The sequence below is a fragment of the Rhipicephalus microplus genome, chromosome X, assembly GCF_043290135.1.
Source record: "Rhipicephalus microplus isolate Deutch F79 chromosome X, USDA_Rmic, whole genome shotgun sequence".
NCBI lineage: Eukaryota > Metazoa > Arthropoda > Arachnida > Ixodida > Ixodidae > Rhipicephalus > Rhipicephalus microplus.
The window spans coordinates 287,971,824-287,988,800 of NC_134710.1; the positions used below are offsets into that span (position 1 = coordinate 287,971,824).

A 16,977-nucleotide genomic window follows, 5' to 3' on the forward strand; every position below is an offset into this window, starting at 1 on the left:
TTTTGAAACACGTGCCAACGCAGTGGCTATCGCTTGGAAGGTGTCTCACCAGATTGCTGGAGCAGTGACAGCCCTTGGTCCGCTTCTTTTTGAATGAGACAAAGCCGAAAAGCCAGCAGCGCCCAAGCTTTCTGGGGTCGTACCAGATCTCCAAGACAGCTGCAGCTCCGGCAGATGTGCGCGACGAAGTCCAGCGAGATCACCAAAAACGGAAGGAGCCAAGAGGCAAGATTGATGCAACCCCGGCAAAGAAAGTGAAGCTTTCATCTGAAAGTACCGGACGTGCCAGTTTGACCCGTGAGGAATGGCTTTTGTACTTCCTGACCTCTGATGTAAACTTCACTTATGGACTTTTCTTGAAGAGTGTCATCCCTGTGTTTGATAAAGTCAACGCCCAACTTCAGTCACAGGCAGCTCAACTTCATCTGCTCCAGTCCCTCTTGATGCAGTTCCTAAGGAACCTTTTGGCTAGGTTTGTCAATCCCTCTGTCATTAAAGCCTGCTCTTCGCCACTGGAGGTTCCCTATCAAGATCTAAAGAACCAATAATCCAACGAAGATCTTCTCCTCGAGAGCCGCACATTGTTGTGGAAGGACTGCGTGCCAGTGAGAAGCAGGAGTTTTTTTCTACTGTTCGGAAGTACTTTACTGTCACATGTGGCTATATACGGCACAAATTTCCACTGAAGAATGAAACCTTGAATAAAGCGGAAGTCGCTAATTTGAAGTTTTTGAACGACGCATCTTTCACAAGCCTTCGCCTCTTCGTTGAGTCCTTCCCGCAAATTCTGCCCCAGGGGAAGAATGAGTCAAGAGTAGAAGCCTTCGATGCTCTTGAAGTGGAATTTGCAGAACTGCAGGCACACCGTATTTCTGAGGACTCTAAGTGAAGAGAGGATTGATGTTCAGAGGTCTGAAGTGAGAATAATCACTAGCGTTGATGGAGAAGTGAAATTTGGTAGAGTGTCAAAGGTGATGCTGCAGCTGCTTGCCATTCCACACAGCAATGCTGATTGTGAGAGGATATTTAGCATGGTTAAGAAGACGAGAACTGAATTTCGGTCTTCGCTTTCAAACCAGACTCTAGGTGACCTCCTCATGGTGAAGAGTCACCAAACTGGACGTTGTTTTGAGCAGGTGTATTCTGACAACTTTTTGAGGCTTGCGAAGTCCGCAACTGCCCGGTGCCTTCACAAGTAAAGAAGTTTGGTTCAAGTAGCAGCTCAAAATAAACATCCCTACCCCTCCCTGATGTCAGTCTCCAGTCTCAGTAACTTCGGCTATGCAACCCCACCCCCCCCGCTGCGGTCTCCCGAATTTTGATGCTGCGAGGTTGGCAGGTATGCATTTCAGTTGATCATGACAGTGTTTTTTTTATGTGTGTGTGTGTTGTGGTTCTTGAAATGGCGAGCACCACGCTCTTGGAGTGAACGGACACAGTCGGTACAAACTAAACAACAAAGTTATTTAACTAATTTTAGAATAATATCGTCAGCCGAATAATTATAACACCAATCGTCACCAACCCACTAACACGTCCTTACACAATATTACCGTACACTCCAGTACATGATAAACACAACACACCCAAGGTGACGTTGCCAATGCTTGACTTACCACGAGGGCCCCCGACGCGCAATTCGCGTTGCCACGCACCGGGGACCCACGCTAAATAAGACCGTTCGTGGCAACCGCCACACGCAGAAGAGAACAGCTTATTTTTCGCTCGGCGCTACCAAGGCTTGTCGTTGCCTGCGCTATATCATGATGATGATGATAGTGGTGATCACCGCTCGCGTACACAACGCCACCTATCGCTCAAAAGTCGTGACCCCGAAATACGGCTTCTGTGCATGACACATGTGCCACAAGGCACAAACAACTTTACAGGGGGTGTCAGCACCTCTACATTCCTCCAATCTTAAATCAAACCATACCCCGAAAAACAAAGAAATCAGCTACACAAGCTCTAACAAAAAATTACAACACATGTTGTTTCATAATGTCCGTGCACCACGGCACCACCACTGGTTGACACTGCTGCACTGTCCGGCTCGACGACTTCACCCTAGTACCGGTCCCGCAACAGCAACGTTGCCGTCTGCGCGATGGTGCATCACTTGTGATGCGTCACTCGTGCAGAAGACAGCCAGTCGTGGATTACATCACTCCCACTGCGTACATTCCAAGACACTCGACAGAAACAATGCAGTAAGCCAAAAGGAAGGGGGCTTCGGGCTCCTCGCCCATGTGGTACGATGGTCCGTACTGCTAGCTAGTACATCGGCGGCAGCTGAGACGCTCAACAAAATAAAACAAAAATCACATTTTGCTGACTCGTGCATCGCAAGATAAAAAAAAAAGTGAGGGAAGCAGAGTGCAACACCTCGATGCCACGATCCACCTAGTTGTGCCACGTGCGACAGGCGGCTGCGCAGAGCCTTAGGCCTAATGAGTCGCTCGACAACAACCGGCATCCACCCAGCACCCAGCCTAGGCGCAGAAGAGGCAGCCGCAAGAAAACATCCACTCTGTAAGGTGGCCCTATCACTCGCCGCACACAGCAGCTTACCGAGCGGTCAGGCCCCGAACGGTGTTATGACGCCCCGGTGTCGAGCCACAATACCAGACAGCAACGACACCCGGCTGGCTCCCTAAGCTGAAAAGAGATAGAAGTAGTTATTTACAGAAAATCGGACCACCCACGAGACTTTCGTACTCACTCGCTTTGGGCCTGGCCTACAATTCACATGCTCTAAGACCGCATGGCTCTCGTTCGAACTGAACAACGTTCTTGAAAACTAACAACAACAACAAAACCACTTGCTAGCAGAAAAAAAAAACTCTACATGCCAACAAGTTCAAACACGCCACAATAACCGATCTCCTCGCTCTCAACAAAGAACACCACTGACGCTAGCAAAAAAGTCCCCCTAGGCCTACTCTTCCCCGGTTCCAATAAAAGCTTGTACCGAACCGCGAAAATTGTCGGCAGACGCTCTCAAGAGCCCCACGTTGGGCAGCCGGTGTGGGATCTTGATATGGCGAGAGCCACGCTTCTTGAGTGAAAGGACACAGCAAACATGGTCGGTCCAAACCAAACAACACACACATTTATTTCACTGCTTTAGAACGACGATATCGTCCGCCGAATGATTGTTTAACATCAATCGTGATCAACACGCTAAACAACCTTACACAAAATTTCCATACACTCAAACAACATAACACAAGAGCACACAAAAGGCGGCGACGCCAATGCTTAACTCACCACGCGGGCCTACTGCAGGCAGCCCGCGGTGCCGTTCACGGCAGACCCACCGCGAGAGACAACCGTTGGCGCCAAACGCCACCAGCCGAAGAGACTCGCTCAACTCTCTCGTCCGCCACCAAGGCTTGCCTTCCGTCAGGGGTCACTGCCGGCGCTACCACTCTACCAACCACGATGATGATAATAGTGGTGATCACTGCTCGCGTACACAAACTGCCACGCGGCGCAAATCACTGCCACGTGGTGCAAACAACTTTACAGGGGGTGTCAACACTCCCTCAGTATGTGGGTATTTTTGCGCCTGCCATTCTCCGGTGTTTGTGGCAAAATTAATAGCAGGCATTGCTGGGAAATATAATCCTTGGAGCCGCAAACTAGCCGACCTTGAATAGCTCAGAGATCCTTGTATCCAACTTTTTGTATATTCTGTTAATTTGAAAACCTGCTCAATTCGAAGATTTCTCGCGGTGCCGGTGGCTTCGAGTTAATGGGCTTTTACTGCATTTTATTTTGAACCTGTAAAATATGGGTGTGTTAGATTTAAGTAAATACAGTTTTCTTTTTCTTTCCGCCTGATAATACCAAAAAAGCATTATAAGAGGCGGGGTCACCTTGAAATTGCTTTGTATAATCTAGGTTTTTAAAGGGACACAAACGAGAAAAGCGATTTTTCTCAGGTTAGTAAATTACTTCTCAATTCCTAAACCACCGCACTTGGTATGAAAGACAACTGATAATGGAGAAAACGTGCAATAGGAAAAGGCGAATGGCGATGCAACCTTGGAAGTTCCTGCACCCAAAGCAGTGATATTATAGATTTTGACAGCGTTTACTAGGTGCTACTTACAGTACTACCTCATTAATTTAAACTATTGTATTTCGAAATCATGCGGAATTCAGAATATTTCTGCCGTCCCGTATTTTGCAATGTAAGTCTGAGTGGATAATTTGAAGCGGCGGTCAGCACCAGTTCGGTTAATTCGAAAACTTTGGGTGCCATGTAGCAATTAGCGAGGCCGCGGAAACGACAACCCTTAAGAGCCATACGGCAATGCAACGTAGTGATAGTAATGAGTGGCAGCTCCAGCCCCCACCCTCGCTACTTCTAGTGCAAAAACAAAAGACTAAGAAAAAGAACTCTTCGTTAACAAAAAATTTTTTTGAAACATTTTTCACCTCAACACAGTGGCTCACGCGGGCAGCATGTCGCATGTCAGCGTGTTGTAATTTGCCTATTTCTTGTGGGATTGTGATCATATTAATAAAACACAGTTTGGCAGAATTCGTGATGTATTCGAATCTCAGATTTCCGGTTACTCTAGCAATTTGTGCCCTCGCACCACTGGCGGAGTTCTGCCTGCAATGCCTACTTTGAAAACTAAGTTCGTCTGTTTCAATGATTATGTTTTTCAGCCAAACAAAACACACTGGGAATTTTGTCATATTGACCATTATTAAATTCTTTATTTTACCAAAAGGAATGGGCAAATGCTTGCATCATGACATGCTGACGCAGTGAGGGGCAGGCGACATGCTGCCCATGTGTCACTACTGTTTTGCAGTGAAGATGTCTCAAGTCTGTTCGATTTGGCTGCACTACATGAACGAACGAGTTCACGAGGCACCTTGCCATTAGTTTCAGCAGTGTAGCACTGACGACCTCTGAACCCTGCCATTCGTTTTGAAAGGTGCAGCACTGGTTCATGGTTATCCTGCACCTCCTACTCTGGCGGTGCCGGCTTGGTGCAGCCGCGAATGCAGCCGAGCAGACGACGCAGCATGTAGCCGTAGGTGCCGTATCCACCTCTACTAAAGCGGTGTGTTTTTTCAAAATGTTTGCGCCTCATAAGCTGTGCGCATGTGCTGTTTACCATCGGTCAATGTTAGTTGAACAGTGTAAATTAAGTGAACAGAAATAACGTCTGCACCTTGTCAGCACATCGTCATTCTTTTCGGGTGTCGCGCTGTGCCTGCACCGCTGAACTCGTGCTGCACAGTTTCTGAACTTAGTGGGCACATTCGTGAACCAGTTTCGATTGGTGCAGCTGAATAGAGCGGACCTCTTTTTTTTTCGCAAGCGCGCATTTCAGTTGATTGCGACAGCGTCCCTATCACCAATATCAATAATTCGATGTTCCTTGGGTCCCACCTTTTGTATGTTCTATTAATTCAAAAATTTGCCTAATTAGTAGATTTCTGTAGCTTTACAGTAGTTCCTAATCGCTAAAATGCAGTACTGTGTTTCCTGAGGAAATATCATTGAGCCAGTGCTGTGAAAACACTAAAAATACACTCTCAAATTCGTGAATTTATGTGTGAAGACTTGACACAAAGTTTAATAATAAAATTTTTCCTAGATTTGCTTTTTCATTGTTACTTGACCTATAATGGTGAAGTCAACGGCATTAGAGTTCTTTGAGTGCATCAATCTAAACTGATTCATTGTTTCACTTTAGTGTGCCTTCAAATATATAATTACTGTGTGGATTTTGCGAGGATGAAACTGCTATCATAAAATGCGAGTCGTTACACGATCGGGGGAAGTGTAGTTCAGCTTCCCCTGTACTCTTTCCACTATTTGCAAACTTTATTAAGAGATTTTGCTCATATTTCAGAGGATGACTACAAAGAAGAAGAGAAAGAAGAAACCGAAAACACTGCAGATTTTTTGGGCGAGCTTTTCCGGAAAGTGAAAAAGCAGGAAAATACACAAGCGGAGAAACGTTCTTGGGATGGTGTGGAGAGCACCCGGTGTATTTTAACAGAGACTGATGCGCTCATCAAAGATGATGAGGTAATAGCACGTGCCTAATTGCAAAAGTATTACCCTGAATGACTTTTTTGTGGAGTGTTTGGAAAAATGAGTTCTAAACTGGGATATATATGCTCAAGGCTCGTGTATTCAGGTTGGTGCACGTTAAAGATGTCTAGGTGGTCGAACTATACGGAGCCCTCAACTATAACATCTCTCATAATCATAATATGGCTTAATCAATTATAAGTAAATGGAGTCTAAATATCTTTCATGGAAATATAAAGATATTGAGAAGCTTTCAGGCTAAATGCTTACTTGATGCAGCTAGAAAGCTCTGTAATGCTGGCATATGTCATGACAGCCACTCAAATCGCAATATTTGCACTCTTTCATCAACTTTGGAAAAAAAAAAGTCCATTAGCAAATAGATTCTAGCACTTAAATGTAGCTTACTTCTACAAATTATGAAATCACTAGTAACAATCTTAGTAAGGCACCTTCATGTTTCATGATTTCTATAGATGAAAAGTAGAGCACATCTTTAGATCTATCTTTGGGTTTGTTATATATTTAGATTTACTTTAGTATGAAGGAGCTGGGATATCTTCCTTTCTCCAAGTGTCTCTTAACAAGAAAAAAAGAGATTTGGTATTAGTACAGGTGTGCGCATATTCAAAAGTTTCAAATTCATTGAATATTGCATTTGTAATATTCGTACTCTATTCGATTTTTGAAGTTTCCAATATTTAAATTTTTCAATTATTTGGTCGCATATATTATTGTAAAAAAACTTTCCATTTTGGGCCTGTACAATATGTGCTTCAACATTAGACCGTGCAGTGATTACTGCGACTTTGACATGAGAGTTTTTAGTGCCTGCACTAAAGTACACGGGAGCGTGATAATGACTACAAATAATCGCGCCAGCACGTCACCGCGACAAATCTACGACAGATGAACATCTTATGGCGAATTCCACTCGTTGAGCGGGAGCAAGTTTTCTTGCAAGGTTCGCACAAGTCCTTGAAATCCTTGAAAACCCTTGAATTTGAAAAATGCACTTTCAAGGCCCTTGAAAGTTCTGGAATTTTTTGTCATTCTTGAAAATTCTTAAATTACCTGAGCAGTGCACTCCCATATCGACATTGCGACCTCCTAAATGTGGTACATCGGTGTGTGAACCTGTCAAACTCCCCATTTCTGAAGCAGTAACGCGGCGTGTTTGCACATGATCCCATTTTGCAAAAGTGCATGTGAAAAAAAAAGTTAGTTTGTGGCGAGGGTGAAGCAGTGAATGGGATAGCAAGAAATTAGAATGTCACGCGAAAAAGGCCAAGCAACCCCATACATGCAACGCGTCGCTCAAGCACGAAGGACGCACGAAAAGAAAGCGCACAGGACGGGTGCTGATGAACGACTGTCATAGCTCGACAATGGAAGCGTGCTACTAAAACAGACCAAGAACGGTGCTAGAGAAGAACACACATGTATCCACAGGATGAGTGTAAATTAACCACTCTCAAAGTTGTTACTTCTTGGTTGTTGAGCAACGTGCTGCGAGTGTCAACTGTGCACTAGCCGGCACTTTTGATGAGGTGGCACCATTAAATTTCAAGGGTATAGCAAGCACCTTGTGGGTTTAAAAATATATTTTAAGTCACTTCCCAAGTGCGCCTGAATGCTCATTCTCCTAATAGAGGCCCATCGCAAGCGCATCCAACACTGACGTAACTCTATAGGAAAAGGCAACAAAAGGTCTAGTGACGCCACACCAGATCTGTAGTCAGCTGAGTGACTTACAGACTTCTGCCCCGTACATACCGGCAAAGCATCGCGGCTGCTGCAGGTAGCGGAGAGTGTTTTGCAGGTGCTTGTGTGGCACATGTGTGCGAGAGCTGACAATACTCAGCATGACGCGTGCAAAGCTTTGTGATCACGTGACTAAATCAGCTACACTGCTATGTTCTTGCACAACTCTGTCCCCACAAACAAGAACTTAAAATTGTCCATATCAAAAAGGCGACAAATTATATAGTGAAAATAATTGAATCTTGGTGCGTGTATCATACTTATTCGAGCACATGGGTGCAGAATACAAGCCCGAAACCAATCATTGCAGAGGCAATAGTTCTGTTTAAGCACTAGTTCCGTTTCACAGATTTCCGTTTACTGAGTTCTACTGTATTTCCACAGTCCTGCATTTTGCAATGTAAGTTTGAGCGGATAATTTGAAGCGGTGGTCAGCACCAGCTTGGTTAATTGGAAAACTTACTGAATGTAGTGTGCCGATTTCCGATCCATTCCGTCGCAAATCCGTGGGAAACGGCGGCCTTAAAGAGTCACAAGGCGATGCCACGTAGCGATACTAATGAGTGGCAGCTGAAGCACCTCAGCCTCACTACTTTCAGCACAAAAAATAAAATTAACAAAAAAAAGGTCTCATAATCGGCTAAAATGTGCTCCTGTGGTAAACAAGATGTGCTTCACTGCAATATAGCAGTGATGTGCAGGCAGCATGCTGCATGCTTCTTGCAACGTCAGCGTGTCATGATTTACTTATTACATACTTTCCAAGTCTCCCGTATTGTCCGGGAGACTCCCGGATTTGGGCCATTTCTTCCGTTTGTATGATCGCCATGAAAATCACCTGGAAATCGAAATTTCTGTGCGTGATGTGGCCGCATTGACAAAAGTGCAGGTCAGTCCGCTCCAGGCTTTTTTACAACCCGCCACATTTTATTAGAAACGAATTTAAAAGGCGTTCATCTAAATACAGTAGTCTCAGTAATGCAAAACCTCGGCAGATATGAATTCGTGAAATTGTCCAGCCAAATTCTATTGTGTTCATTGGGCCGAAATTCAAATGTTTCGAACACTTTTCTTAATCGTGACATGTTTAGTTTAGTACCGAAACCATCAAACGAAGGTCGGTCGAGTTTAGTACCGAAACCATCAAACGAAGGTCGGTCGAGAGCAGCGCACTCGAAGCTTTAGAAGTACGCGTGTGACCAATCTTCTACTGTGTGTGTGTCTGTCGTCACTACCGCTGTGAACAAAACCGCTGTCGTTCGACACGATCATGTATGGCAACGACGTGAGTGACACAACTCCGAAAGTGTGCGCGCGGCCAACGCTCGACCAGTCAAAGCGACGCTGCTTTCCGCAAACTCTGTGGACAAAACCGCGGCAGTTGTGATGATAGGTAGCATAAAACGACTTGGTTTTGAAGGCACGTAGAATGAAAACAAAACTACCATTTGCCACAACCGCTGCGAACGAAACCGCGATTGCAGCGATGCGATGCTGATCTACGAGCTTTAAGAGCACGTGGATGACGCAGCAGTAGATAATAGGCCGTAAAGGCGTAAAAAAGCTTAGATGTGTTTTGGTGTTCCTGTCCAAAGAATCTAGTAGCGAAAAAAGCCAAAGATTTGACCCGCACTTTCGTGGAAGCCAGCTGCACCGTTCTGTCCGTTCTGCTGCGCCGTTCTTCCTTCCACCAGTGGCACGCACCATATGCAACATTATTCCTATTATAGCATCTCGCATCTTTCATCATCAACTACCAGTACTGCCATCTAGTTTTATAACATTTTGCATCTTTTCATCAACTACAAGTACTGCCACGGAGTGAACACTGCAAGAACTAAACTAGAGATGGCTACCTACTACTACAAATACATACCTCAGAGAATGTACAGACCCACCACGCCTTAAGGAGCTTCGCCCCTAAAAGTCGGTAACCCTCCCCTTCCACCCCCCTTCCCTGCTTGGGGGTTTGACGAATTTTTCTGTTGCCAGCTTGGTAGGTATGATATAATAAAATCGACAACTTTCCAGAAAAATTCGTTATAAAGAGGATTTTGTTATATGCAGGTTCAGTATGAAAGTTCAAAAAATGAACGCCAAATTAAACAAAGGAAGAACTGAAGGCAGAACTAACCCAAAAAAGAATTACTTAGCGATAAAAAACTGCGTTGGTATTGCGATAGTGATTATATGGACACTCTTGGTGGGTATTTGCTGTCGCCACCATGTTCTGTAACAAGTCCAAATTGATAACATGGCCCCGCGCATCGTAACTTATACGAACGTGTAAAAGCGCACGAGCGCTGCTGAAGCAGAGATCAAACAAGCTGGCCCATCTCTATCGCCTGGAGGGTGCATGATAACACCCCCCCCACGTGTTAGAACTGCTGTAAAATGCTCAAACAGAAAGGAAACCACCCGAATTGAACCAGCATGAAAAAAAAAAAAACAAAAAAAAAACGCGAGAGTGGGCGTTTTAGTAGCAATGATGAACTTTGATATTTAGGACGTGCTATCTCGGCAAGCATCAGTGCGCACTCCACGCAGAGACTGTGTGAAAAGAGCACTTCTCTCTGGAGCGGCTGTAATTGCTTACACCAGCGTTTTGTAGGAGTTTTGTGACACCAGATCCAAAAGAGTTGGCAGCCAGCCTTATTTCGTGATGACACGGTTGTTCGCATTGAAAAAAAAAAAAAGAGCTGATTGTCGTTGGGGGCCACTTTTTGCATGCGCAGTGAAAGCATGCACGTGCGCACGGCGTCCAAAACGAAGAGTGAACATGTGTACCGTGGAAAACCATTCTGTAAAGCGCCCTACTTTTGCGTTGGCAGTGCCAACGCAAGAGTGGGTTATTATTTTTTTTTATATTGGTTTGGAGGGAGATGATACGCCTGCGGCGGAAAGAACGACAGCACCAGCTCGTGGAGAGCAGGCCCACCTGCCCTCCTCGCGCACACCTGCGCGCAATAACGAATGTTCGCTCGTTATTTTGCGCCGGGGCCACGAGCACGCTGCCGCTTTGCACTTCGTTGGCGGGAGGGCAACCGCGGAAGATGCACGCTCATGCCAGAATGACAAAATCCGGGGCGAAATTCCTAGATTGACCCTAACAAAAATTTGTTATACAGTCTAACATGGTTATATGAAACCCACGTATATCGAATTTTTAAAAATTGATCAATATTTGCTGAGAAAAATGCACTTTCTGGGCTTTGACGTGGCACAGCCTTCGATATAGCGGGTGTTGTTGGCGATTGACGGGCATGTAGGTCTAGCGTCCATTAGGCCTACCCTAGTGCTGCGGAGACCACGAGTTCTTCATTCTTGCTGTCTTGAGCCATTGTGGGGCTCTTCCCGCAATTTTCGGCCTTCTGAAACCGCTGTCCCTCTTTAATTGTTACATTTCACCCCTTCTGAATGTGGCTGCCAAGGCAAGATTCAAACCAGCAGCCTTGAATTCATTAGGCATCAAGGCAGGCTCAAAGGTTTTTTTGTAATAAACTACTAACACATAGAAAAAAAAAGATGGAAAAAGTTTGTTCAGCATGTGAATTGAACCCAAGACATCACAGTCGCAAGCTCAACTATTTAGAACAATCATATGCTTCCTGGCAAGTACAGATGGTGGCATTTCTTTTTTTTTTTTTTGCAATAACAAACTTGTAATAACAAACTAGAGTAGCTGACGAGCGTACTGTTTTTAACATATATCTGGTTAAAAAATATCGCATCTCTTGGTTATTGGCTGTTCAATTTGTATTCAATTGGTATTGGAAAAATTCGATGTTTGCACACTTTTAGTTGGTAGTCGTCTAACTCATTTGAATGCTTTTACGGTAGGTGCCGTTTAATCCAAATGGCTTTCATATATTTTCTTGTAAGGGGTATTACTCATAAATCCCGAGCATGTGCCCCGCCCCCTTTCCAAGGTGAAGGATAATTGAACAGGATTTGAAGGGGGGCCTTTGCTTGGATCAGAATTCAAGATGGCAGTGGAAGAACCGCTAATAAGAATGCACACAAGTTCTAATTAAATGCTTTATTAAATATGCACACCTGCACTGTTTCAATCGTCCTTGTTGGGTAAATCATAACAGTGAATAAAACAGTAAAAGGGGTAAGAGGTCGCATGTTTAAAATATTCAAAGGTGAGAGAGGGTTGCTTGCTCGGAATTTTACGGTAGCATACCTGCCAAGTCTCCCGGATTAGCCGGGAGACTTCTGGATTTTGACCGTTTCTTCCGTTTGTACGTATCATAAAAATCTCCTCAGAATCGAAATTTCTGTGTGTGATCTGGCTGCATTGACAAAAAAGCAGCTCAATTTTCTCCAGGCTTTTTGAACCTACCTTGATTTATTATAAATGAATTTCAGAGGCGTTCATCTAAACGTACAGTAGAATCTCAGTGATGCGAAACCGTAGAAGACAAAATTCGTGAAATTCCCCAGTCAAATTTCACTATATTCATGGGGCTTAAATTGAAATGTTCCATACACATTTCTTAATCGCGGCGGGGGATACGAACTTTGGTGCGGAAACGGTTGAACGAACGCTGAGAGCAGCGTACTCGAAGCTTCGTAAGTAACGACCCTCTTGAGGGCTAACAGTATTAATAAATGAATGAAGTACGTATGTGATTCGAAAGTACAGTGCGTGTGATTGTTGTTGGCACAACCACTGTGGACAAAACTGACAAAACATGATCGTGTGTGGTGATGACGTAACTGACGGAACCCTTAAAGTGTGCACGCCCAACGGCCAACCAATCAAAGCAACGCTGCTTTCCGCAAACTCTGCGGACAAAACTGAAGCAAATGCGATCGTAGATGGCATAAAATGACCTAGTTTTGAAGGCGCGTGCGCAGCCTAGCGCACGGGTATTGCAACAGAAACTACCGTACAATGCGGAATATAGGTTGAGGCGGAATATAGGTTGACCCCCTTACCTTGACCAGCAAAAAAAGAAAAAAAAAGAAAAACTCGAAATAGTTCACAGATTCAGTCCTCCAAGCTGTCGAAGCTCTCCTCTGACAACTGCTTATCGCTAGCGGTCTCCCTTATCATGTCGTCCTCAGTGCCGTCGAGAGCGTTGCTGATGCAGCACTTCTTAAATGCGCGCACCACCATCTCTTCAGGCAGAGACCTCCATGCCTCGGAGACCCAAAGAGAAACTGTCGCGAGAGCTGGCCTGCGCAGCCGGCCTGTCGGGGTCCGCGGGTTGTCGCCAGCCATTCATTCGGTGTACAGCACACGCACACGGTCCTTGAAAGGTTTATTAAGGACAACGTCCAGCGGTTGGAGTGTTGACGTCATTCCTCCTGGAATGACGACAAGATCCGTCTTTCCTTCGCGAAGGCTCTCCTTCACCGATGCGGTCAAGTGCCCGCGAAACGCGTCCAACACGAGCATGTTCCGGTGCTGCAGGAGTGCTCCGGGCCGCCGGTTCCACACTGTCCGCATCCACTCGCTCATTAGGGCCTCGTCCATATACCCCTTCTCGTTGACGCGGACGACGACATCCCGCAGGAAGGCCTCCTTCGGCATCGTCTTCCGCTTGAAGATGATGAAGGGGGGCAATTTTTCGCCGTAGGCCATGCAAGAAAGCATAATGGTAAAGCGCGGATGCTCGCTTCCGGTCGACAAAAGCTTCACCTTTTTTGCCCCGTGTTCGCAAACAGTCGTGGACGACGGATGTCGAACCACAACGGCGTTTCGTCGGCGTTGCCGATCTGGCCTAGCATGTAGCCATGCTACCGCCGGAGGCTGTTCACGTAGAGTTTAAACTCTTATCAATTTGTCCTCGTACGCCTCCGGCAGCTTCTGGCATATCGACGTGCGCCGTCGAAGGGCAAATTCCTTGCGTCGCATGAAGCGACGGATCCAATAAATGGATCCCTTGAAGCGTTTCTTTGATAGACCGGCTTCACGGGTGAGCTCGACGGCTTTTGATCGAATGAGCTTCACAATCACAGGCAGGGATCTGGCACGGTACTCGCGGACGAAATCCGCCACTTTGTCTTCGAGTTCCGGGTGCACAGCTCGGCGACCGCGAAACGTCTTCCTCGCGTTACACACCGACAGTTTGGATTTTTGGTTGCGCCAGTACCTGACGCTTTTCTCGGACACTCCGAACTGCCTTTGTGCCGTCATGTTGCCATTCGCCTCCGCGAATTCAATAACTTTTCTTTTAAACGCGGCGGTGAACTGGCACCGCGTCCCGTATTCATGGCTAGTCGCAGAGTAACGTCGACACTCGCTACGAACCACCCGTTCTACGAACACTAAATGAACAAGAAAAGAGGAATGGCGTCGGCCCAAAGAGGCGATGTCGATGCTGATGCCCAAAAAGCATGTGACACTTCTTGTTGCCAGACGATCACTTGGTTTATGCCAAGGGCTGGTATATAGGTCGAGCGGTGACTTTTCATTGACATTTTTTGGAAAAACATCTCCACCGATATTCCGCACTATACGGTACCATTTGCCACAACCGCCTTGCACTAAACCCCAGTCGTGGCGGCGCGATAGCGATCTACGAGCTCCCAGAGCCCGTGGTTAACGTAGCGGTAGATTAAAGTTAGTAAATACGTATAAAAAATAAGGTCAGGCAAGTTTTGCCGTTTCTGCCAAAGGAATCTAGTAGTGAGCAATGCTTTGACCCGCGCTTTTGGGGCAGCCATATGCACCGTGCCGCCCGTTTACGTGTGTTCCAGGAAGACATATGCAAGTTGTTTTGACGCAAATTGATGCTGCTAGCTGTGTTGATCCTTTGAGACTCTCGCCTTAGTGGGAAACGCGACCCTCGTGTGTTTGGCCACTCCAAGCCACAGCGCCGATGTTGGTACTTTCGATTAAGACCTCACCCTTTTTGCGATGCTTTTTTGTTTGTTTGTCCTTGGGTATTCGTTTTTGTGTTTTTGTGCTGAAAAAAACGGGCCAAAAAATTTAGCACAAGCCCCCCCTTTGTTGCGGAAATATTGCCTTCAGAATCCTTTAACTTGGCAGGTATGCGGTAGTAAAATTTTTTTATCGTTTGAGGTTGTTTGTGTGTGCCTTGACAGTTTCTTTTTTTAACATCAACAAGTGCTGAATGTGTTTAATACGATTATTTTATGCTAGATTTCGGATCTGATAAAAGACTGCTTCATCACCGGTAAATGGGGTGATGAAGAGGATGCCAAGGCTTTGTTGGAAAAAGATGGTAAGTGTAGTTTTCATGCATAATTTTTCTCGTTAGTGCCATACTGGGTGTTATCTTTAAAAAAAGAAGAAAAGCTGTTACAGAATCGGAAATAAATGCAATATGGTAGGTTGCTGAGTATTGCCGTATTTACATGATTGTAATACCCATGCCACACGGGCATAGAAAATGACATTCCGTTGTGAAAGCATTCAGTTCCCGAATGACATTTTTTTCGGCGTCGCTGCTACATGTCCAAAGCGAATGCCATTTAACTGGATGATGTCGATAGCAGCACCTTCCTCGTGAGCATTAGGTGAGTAACAATAAAAAATAAACTAGCATTTACAAGCTTCATACACATCAAATAATAAATAAATGTATACATAAGCACATTTTGCTGCCGTTAGACTTCGTTCGTTACTTTGTTTGATGACGTTGCAATCGGCCATGTAGCAACTTAAGATAAAGCTAGTCAGATCTGCAGCGTAAAAAGAAAACGGCGCCTGTCACATTTATTTCACAGCGTCTACGAGCTGAAGATACGTTTTTAAACACTTGTTTAAGTTATTAGTGTGAATAAAATACGCAAAAAGGTTCCTTCAAGTCAAATCAAATGTCGTTTTATATAATTACTTCATCAGCTGTGCCGTCGAGAGTACGCATTTCTCAGTCAAATGAGTTCTGCCGATGGCATTAGGTGACGAATGGCATTTGGGCGAATCCCATTTCATTCATCCGTGTGGCACCGCGAATGACATTCAATCTGAAGGCATTAGAATGTAAAGGCCATTTTCTCTGCCCGTGTGGCACGGGCAGAGAAAAGTTCGAGTTGAACTACTTCATTCGAATTGACCTACTCGAATGTAGGTCAACCATTCTAAAATTACAGGTTAAAAGGGGAGGGGGGAGAGGGAGAGGAGTACAAGTGCGTATTTCATTAAAAAAAAAAGTGATGCAGGCTGGATGTCCTTGGGAAGCGGAACCAAGAAGGTCATTTGCTGTACTTCCAAAGTATGCACGGGCTGTTTACCAACCTAAAAAACCTGGAAAAGTCAGGGAATTCGGACCCTTCTGGGAAAGTTGAGGAATTTCTGGAAAATCTGGCCTGGTCATGGAAACCAACGGCAGTGTGTGTGAATGTCACCAAAATGAGCATTACCATTGATCAAAGTTTGAAGAGCCACTCCTTCGGGTGCAACTACAGTGAAGAGCTAGAAGTGTGTGAAAAAAAAAGAAAAAGCAGTGCGTAACTGTTGCTTCTTAGTGTAGACGCAAAAGGATACACCTACCGAAAGAATACAAAGTTTGCTGTCATCATGCCACCCGCTACGGGAGCCTTGTTCACAATAATAGCCATATAAAAGGCAAAGAGTATTTAAGTATACCTAAGTGCATGATGTAAGTGCCGAAATTACCTTGTTGGAAGTATGCGCCGCCACGGTAGTCTAGTGGCTAAGGTACTCGGCTGCTGACCCGCAGTTCGCGGGATCAAATTCCGGCTGTGGCGGCTGCATTTATGATGGAGGCGCAAAATGTTGTAGGTTCGTGTACTCAGATTTGGGTGCACGTTAAAGAACCCCAGGTGGTCGAAATTTCCGGAGTCCTCCACTAAGGCATCTCTCATAATCATAGGGTGATTTTGGGACGTTAAACCCTGCAAATCAATCAATCATCTTGTTGGAAGTTTCTTATCACTCTTGTTCAGCATATGTGCAGTTGTCTGCATCTGCTGGTATTCCAGGTCTAGGCATGATGCAAGCTTTCCTTTGGCCAGAACATGCACACTTGACCAGTCAGTTTGGTGGCCTGGTAGATTTCACATGTTTAGCGAGGGAATATGAGGTCATGTGCAGTTTCCTGAGGTAATATTCGTGGTGTGTTTAACTCTTTCCTTGAAATCAGTGCTCCCACTGCAATGTATTAGTTGTCCCAATCATGGCAGCCTGGTGTAAAGAAGAC

The 16,977-nt window shown here is 45.3% G+C and overlaps 1 protein-coding gene across 3 annotated transcripts in view; it reads left to right on the plus strand.

The window, feature by feature from the left end:
• The window catches only part of LOC119161430 (ribosome biogenesis protein BMS1 homolog), a 166,620-nt gene that overhangs the window by 63,355 nt on the left and 86,288 nt on the right, over positions 1 to 16,977 (plus strand). For all 3 annotated transcript variants that reach the window (XM_075879293.1, XM_075879295.1, XM_075879294.1), the window contains exons 11-12: positions 5,886 to 6,064; positions 14,955 to 15,036. In XM_075879293.1, the coding sequence (XP_075735408.1) occupies positions 5,886 to 6,064; positions 14,955 to 15,036 (261 nt within the window). The remainder of the gene's footprint in view (positions 1 to 5,885; positions 6,065 to 14,954; positions 15,037 to 16,977) is intronic.